The 7,079-nt window shown below is 40.3% G+C and overlaps 1 protein-coding gene across 1 annotated transcript; it reads right to left on the bottom strand.

Moving 5' to 3' along the window:
- Nucleotides 1-4,102: 4,102 nt before the first annotated feature.
- Nucleotides 4,103-6,242, bottom strand: LOC122651052 (non-classical arabinogalactan protein 30). Its single transcript, XM_043844389.1, has 2 exons — nt 6,005-6,242; nt 4,103-4,395 (listed from the first exon to the last, which is right to left on the bottom strand). Exons 1-2 carry the CDS (start codon nt 6,240-6,242, stop codon nt 4,103-4,105), a joined length of 531 nt encoding a protein of 176 aa, XP_043700324.1.
- Nucleotides 6,243-7,079: the final 837 nt, after the last annotated feature.

The following is a 7,079-nucleotide window of genomic DNA, read 5'->3' as shown; positions in this document are numbered from 1 at the left end:
AACCGCAGACGAAGATAACGAGGCTTTCTTCTTTCATTCATGAATCCTAGAAATCCAGAATCGAAACTGGCTTCAAAATATCTTCGATAGATAGAAGAAAATAAAAAATAAAAAACACAAATGACAAAATTTACTGGATTATCAATCGATCGATCATCCGTCGTCCCTCGATATTTCTTCAAAAAGGGATCGTCCAAATCAAACATGAGCGTTTTCCCGCGCTGAGACGAGACTGAGACTGAGAGCGATGTCTTCAAGCGAAGCGGAGCAAAGCAGAAACGAAACCAACAGTAAAGAAAAGTGAAAAAGTTAACTCTGTCTGAGCTGAGTCAGAGTCAGGCATCCTGCTCACACCACTGCTACAGTGCTACGTTGAACGTTAGGAGAGGAAACCGAATTAGGTTAAGAGAAGGGAAATCGCTGTTATTATCCTCTCCATGTACGTGGAGAGGAATTACCCTCCACAGATGAGAAGTGAAATATTGCCACGTGTTTTTACCCTGCGAAAGACATCTGTTATATTTTTCCCGCTCTTTTTTGTCTTCCATCTCCCCCTTTTACAAACGAAATTCGAGGGAAAAAAGATACATGAATTTTTTTTTTTGGGAGAAACAAAGCAAACTAAGGGTGTAAGTTTGGTCCTGTCAACCCGAGCCCGCCTGAGCTCAAACAGTGGTTGGAATTTTTAACCTTGAGGGCAGGTTAGGATTGAAATTTTTAGGCCCTGAGTCTGGGTCGGGCTGGATCAGGGTTGAGGCCTCGGGTTAAGACCAACCCGGTCTGTATTAGGTTATGTTTTATAATATATTGTTTACATTTTGTAATTTTTGTTTAATGTCTAAGTATACATTGGTTTACCAAAAAAATCTAATTATCTATTGAACGAAAATATTACAATTTTAAGGATTAAGCTAAGCTTTTTAACCTAAAGAAAAGTCTGATAGTCAATTAAGTATGAAATAAACTAATACCCAATCACATGTGTCTCATTTCTCTAATGCATAGGACGACATAAAGGACAAAAAAAATAGGGCAAGTCAAAGCCAACCAAAACCTAGCAAAATTAAGGATCAATCAAGGCCATGCTAGGCTGGACTGAGCCTTGCAGGGTTGAGCCTGGGTTGAGATATCTCAACCCAACCTAGAGTCGGGTTGGGCTTGGGTTGAGCTAAAAGGACTCAGGGTTGGGCTAAAGTTTTAAAAAACCTAACCCAACCTGACCTTGTTTCGCCCCTAATGCTAATCGGTGTTGTGCCTCGGCATGTATTTGCGATCAGACACAGTCTAGCGCGAAAAGATCAGCGCACCCCTGGTCCTTTCTGCCTTTCCAGGGGGTGTGCCGGTCTTTTTACGTTGGACTGTGTTTGAGTGCAAGTACATGCTGCACCCAGCGACCGATTAACGTTCCTTTTCCAAAATTTTAAACTGAAATTTCTTCTCTCTTTGAGCAAAAGAATAAAGCAACGACTCCTTATGTCGTTTTAAAAAAAAATACCATGTAGAGTACACACTACAAAGTCAGTTTTGGACATTTTGGTTTAGTTTGCAGAACTATTTAATACAATAGCCCTCCTTTTATACAGCTTTTTAACATCTCTATATTTAACGTTTTCCAACCTCCCCTCGCGGATCAGCTTTACTACCGTAGACAAGAAAGCATTGCCAATCCCCACCTTCGCCCCATCTTCTTAACGTTACTCTGGCTAATGTAGCAAAGATTTCCAAAGAATTCATCGATCGATTGAACCAGGAGAAATCCACAAGATCAGTCAAAAATATTTATTTTTCAACTTAACTTTTACGGTTATAATTTTTTGCTAAGATGGATTTATGGGGGCCATAATACATTTTCATAAAGGGCAACCAGCGCCCCACAAGTTGTCCAATCAATTTGTTCATTGGTCTGATGTTTCAAAGCCAAATTCCCGTGAACCTCCGAAGTTTTGTGTGCAATTTTATTTAGGTTTCTTTCTCCTTTGTAATCCAACCTCCTTACATAAGGTTCATTTTGAACGAGATAAAATCATCTTAAAGTTTATAACTTAATTGCTTTATTTGCTTTCTTTCTTGTTAGAATTAGGGTATTCGTTATCTTGAGGATTCAAGGGTTATGAGTGCTAGAATGAGATCTGGCCCCATACTTCCTACTGCATCACCGATAAAACGGTAGACTTGGGATCCAAGATTCATCCCAAATCCAAAAAGTACAAGAGGTAGAAACAGATCCGCGAATCAATTGTTTTAACACTCACTTTTCCTAGCTTTCCAAATTCTATACCTTTTTTCTCTATTATCAGCTTTCAAGAGTGGAGAATGATTAAATCCACTTTTTCCTCTCTTTTTTTTTTTTGGGTTTCTCCCTTACACCATGCACACTTTTTTCCTTTCTTACGTGGGAACGCACACACATGCACAATCCACCCCCTTTGGTGTAAAGAAAACAAGGGATCAAACTCTGCTATAAAGAAAAAATTGAATTGCTAATCTACCTCCTGCTCTCCTTGTGGACTGTCTTTTCCCCAATCTCAGCATCCTATCTGGAAAGATCTGCCAAACCTTGCTTTAAAATTACTATTGAGACGAATGTTTAAATACGAAGAAAAACTAAGCAATAATCAAACACAAACACAAGAAATTTAATATGGTTCGACATGAATGTTTAATCTCATCTGTTAGTACCTAAAGTTTTACCCACAAAGATAATATATAGAGTATCTTAGAAACCCTAAATCCCCAATCAATGACAATTTAATCCTTGTACATATAATGGACCCAAAACCGTTCCAGTTAAACAAATACATGCTCAACAATAATTGTGGCCCAATGTAGAATACAAGACATAAAACTCAATAGAATCAAAGATTAAAATAAATAAAAAATTAGAGAAAGAATCAAGTGAGAGGAATGGGTAAACTTAGGAAAGACACCCTCACGTTTCAGTGATAAATGTTGTTGTCTCTGTCCCTCTAATCTCTCCATGTAATTTCTCAAATTCTTGTTCCCTAATCTGCCATCAATCCACGAATTCATTATTGGGTAGCAAGTTGGCAATGCACGTGAACTAGGGAGGCCTTTATTGCTGAAGTATTGGCTGTGAAGGATCGTGATCCTCTGCTGTCGGGTAGTCGTACGGTCGGCGTGCGGTCTCACATAGGTAGGAACAAAATGACCGCCCCACCCACTGCCCAAGTACCCTCCCCAAGTGGAGTCCACACCCTGCCTGTGTGAGACTGCACGGCTGCCTGACAACAGAGAATTCAAATTGGTGAAACTGGCGCCTTAGATCAGATAGCTATTTACAGGAATCTTTAGTTTATCATCATCAAATGTGATAATCTCATGGAGGTTAAGATCCTCAATCATAATTTTGAGCCCATCCCTTGGATAATTGCTACTATTATTGCATGGAGGGTTTTTGATTTGCCCATATCGATATCTTTACTGTAATTGATTTTTTTTTTTTTTTTTTGGGTAAATATAACTTTACTGATAAAAACGTGTAATACACATGGATTCCAAAGCCATCCAAAAGCCATGGAATAGAAATAGGCCACACAATCTTACACGTCAAGGTCTTAGGGACCAGGCCCTCCTGGCAAGGCATTCGGCTCCTCTCCTACCAAAAACAAACAGGGACAAAATGATCGCCCTACCCCCTGCCTGGGTGGGGTTCACCCTTGTTTGTGTTTGGTAGGAGATAGGGAGGTGGGGCAGGTCGTAGGAGAGGAGCCGGATCCGAACTTGATTTCTCCCTTGAAATAAACATAAAAGTACATGATTCTAAATAGGATACCAAATGATTGATATCCTGAATGTGCTTGCCCAAGAGTGTGAAAATGTAACATGACAATTATAAGCAGCACTGAATATATAAATTAAATGAAAGAGAAATAAAATCCGACTGTTTCGAATTTTAACTTATTACATTCAGATTCAAGGACTCTGGTACGGGTACATGCATGATCGATGGAAACTGGAAGAGAAAAGAAACCCTGAAGTAGAAAGTGAAAAAAGAAAGGAAACAGATGCAAACCCTAGAAAGTGAAGAATAGAAATTTAAAGATTGAAAAGTGAGAAATAAATGGGTATCGATCAAGTAAATCTAACACTTGGGAGGTTCGAAGGCGAAAGGACCAACAGTGTAGAGGGCATAGGAGGTTTTGGAAGATTGTTCCTCGTATCTCAAGGCGTCGCCAGTGGTGCCGTTGTTAATGTTAGTCTTCAACTGGCATGGAGACGACGAGGATGATGAAAGCAAGGACACTTTGCACTTGTAAGCCCCGTAAGTGGCCACCGTGTGTGGTGCTTGTAGGTAGAAGTAGCCGCCCTCGTCCGTCTTCGCCACTACGTTCTTTGCGTGTTTGGTGTTGTGGCACTTAAGCTTCACAACCGCACCTACCAAATACAAAAACAAAAGCTTCATAAATATCATCTTCTTAGCTCCTCTTATGCTTCCATGCATGTGTGCCATTCTTACATTTCCCAAATGAACTCATCTCTCTCTCCCTCTTAACTTAAGATGGGAAAATCTTCTTGTAACTTGGTTATAACAAGATTGTTCACATGACATGTTTTCTAATGCAAGGGTAAGAAAAAGATTTTTTTTTTAAATTTTTAAATCGAAAGTCATTTAATGTAGTAATTATTACAGTTCTTATGTAAAATTATAGATTTACCCTCATTGAAAAGTGTGAGATAGAATGGGGGTGTTTTCCGGATCTTTATCCTCTCAATTACACTGCCCGTACTTGACGTCAAGTACATCTAACAGAGGAGGTAGAAATGACTATCTTACCCCTGCCCGAACACATTGCCCGAGGTGGGGTCCACCTCCCTATGTTAGATGTACTTGACGTCAAGTACGGGCAGTGTAATTGAGAGGATAAAAATTCGTATTTTCCGGATCCGGCTCCTAGCTTGGAGCGTCCAGGGTGGGCATCCAAGGGCTAGGCTCTGCAGCACACATCCTCGTGTGCATCCAGTCAGTCATCGGTATGTGTGCAACACAGCCCAATGGTTGGATGCCCCTTGGGCACTCCCTGGACGCTCCCTGGACAGGAGCTCAATCCATGTTTTAGTAAGGGGAGGGTGCTCGAGACACCTCTACATCATGGTTTTAGGAATCAGTAAGGTAGTGGGTGATCTCATACTGATCCATTATACGGATCAAGGGTAAAACAATAATTAAAATCCAATAAACTTTTATTTTTGGAGAAAAGTTTATTGTAGGGGCCATGCTCAAACACAGTGAAGGATGAAAGGACCACCCCGCACCCCATGAAACACAAAAATCCCGAACCCTAAGATGCCAACTCATGCACTTTCATTGTTTGTCATGCACACATGGCCCCTGCGCTCCCCCCTTTATTTTTTTTTTATTTAATTTTTGAAGACCAGAAAAAACTAGTTAAAAAAAAATCTAAAAATAAGGTCAAAAGAGCATCAGAAAAGAAATATTAAAAAACAATCTTAACGAAAAATCAGGTCAGCAGAAGTCAAATAATTATTTGATCACATCTATAGGGTTACCCCCAAAAAAAATCATAAAACATGGCTCATGTCCTCGTACGAGGACAGTGCTTGTGACCTGAGCACCACCCATATTTTAATGAGTCGGCTCCTGTGAATCCGGGCAGCAGTGACTGAGATGAGGCGGTGCGTATTTATCGTCTTACCCCCTGCCCAATACCTTGCTCGAGTAGGGGTAAGGTGGTCAATGCGCCCACCTCATCTCAGGCGCTGCACATGGCTGTATGCTGCCCGGATTGACAGGATCTTTTTCAGGTGAGGCATGAAAAGATCGCCTCACCCCTGTTCGAACAAAGCACTCGGGCAGAGTTGAGGCAGTCTTTTCACGCCTCACTGTGTCCGGCACTGCACGTACAGCCTGGGCAGGGTGCTGGACAGGAGTCGAGTCTAGGTCTGTGCCACACACACACACAATGCCATAAACTGAAACATCTAGCACAGAAGTATGTGTGTACTCAGCTAGAACAAAACGAACCTGAGATGGGAGTTGCTTCAGAAAGGCTATCATGGCCGGAGTACTTGCATGACTTACAGTAAACCATCCCTTGTATATCCACAGGCTTACTGGGGGGATGGTTGCTTGGACGGTCACTTGGGGGATGACTCGGTGAAGGACTGGGAGAAGGCGCGGGTGAGTGAGCCTTGGCAACACTACCCAACAGGAGCAGTAAAAGCTGAAGCACAGCGAAGGTCTTCAGGGAAGAAAAACCCATTTCTAGCCTCTACTAAAAAGCAAGAAGAAACAGAAGGAAGGAAGGAAGGAAGGGATCGAAGACGTGGTGGTGGGTCTGTCTGTGGCTGAAATCTGAAAATGGAATGGGATTTTTATAGTGGTTTTGAGACGCGATTCTTGGCGGGTTTGGTTGATCAAGTGGGATTTAAAAATGGTGATTTTGATTGGTTATCTAGGGTATCACCGTTTTATCAGAAATAGAGTAACTGGGGTAGCTAAGGTTGAATTGAATTGAAGAAGAACAAGCTTTGAGATTGATGAAATGCATGTGGGGGATCGATCGAGAGTCGAGAGTGTATTGCAATTGAAGAAATATAAAAATAGATTCTTCTTCTCTAAGTCTAAATTTCTTTTGACAAATGGGTGTCCATGCAAGTCATTCAGAATTATTAATTCAATATAAAAAATGTTACAGTACTAACATTGAATTTTTACAGCTGTACAAATTTAATAGTGATACATTATTGGATCTCGGTACCTCGATCGTCAGAATTCCATTAAATTATAATTATAATTTTAATTTTAATATGTTTGTTATTACCTTAAACTTCTCAAAGAGGTAATTTGGCATTCAATCAATCAATAAGAAGGGCAACTGCAGAACTCAACCAACCCTTGCACCTCCTTAAACATAATTCTGGTTGATTTATCACTCTGACAACCTGAAATTGATCGATTTCATGTAGTTTTGCATATAATAATAATAATAAATATTATAATACTTTAATAGATAGAATTTCAAACCATGTTGTTAAAATACTTTATCTAAAACGTCAGCGAAACCATCATTAAAATTGTGAACTACCTTGATGGACTA

This window comes from Telopea speciosissima, chromosome 2, assembly GCF_018873765.1.
Source record: "Telopea speciosissima isolate NSW1024214 ecotype Mountain lineage chromosome 2, Tspe_v1, whole genome shotgun sequence".
Lineage (NCBI taxonomy): Eukaryota > Viridiplantae > Streptophyta > Magnoliopsida > Proteales > Proteaceae > Telopea > Telopea speciosissima.
Note: the sequence above shows the minus strand (reverse complement) of the source record. Positions and strands in the feature narration are given on the sequence as shown.

What these genes read in the sequence shown, in the direction of transcription:
- LOC122651052 (XM_043844389.1), bottom strand. Translation starts at nt 6,242, where the DNA reads ATGGGTTTTTCTTCCCTGAAGACCTTCGCTGTGCTTCAGCTTTTACTG. An exon ending in TGAAGCAACTCCCATCTCAG is followed by an intron (nt 4,396 to 6,004) that starts GTTCGTTTTGTT and finishes TGTATTTGGTAG; the next exon opens with GTGCGGTTGTGAAGCTTAAG.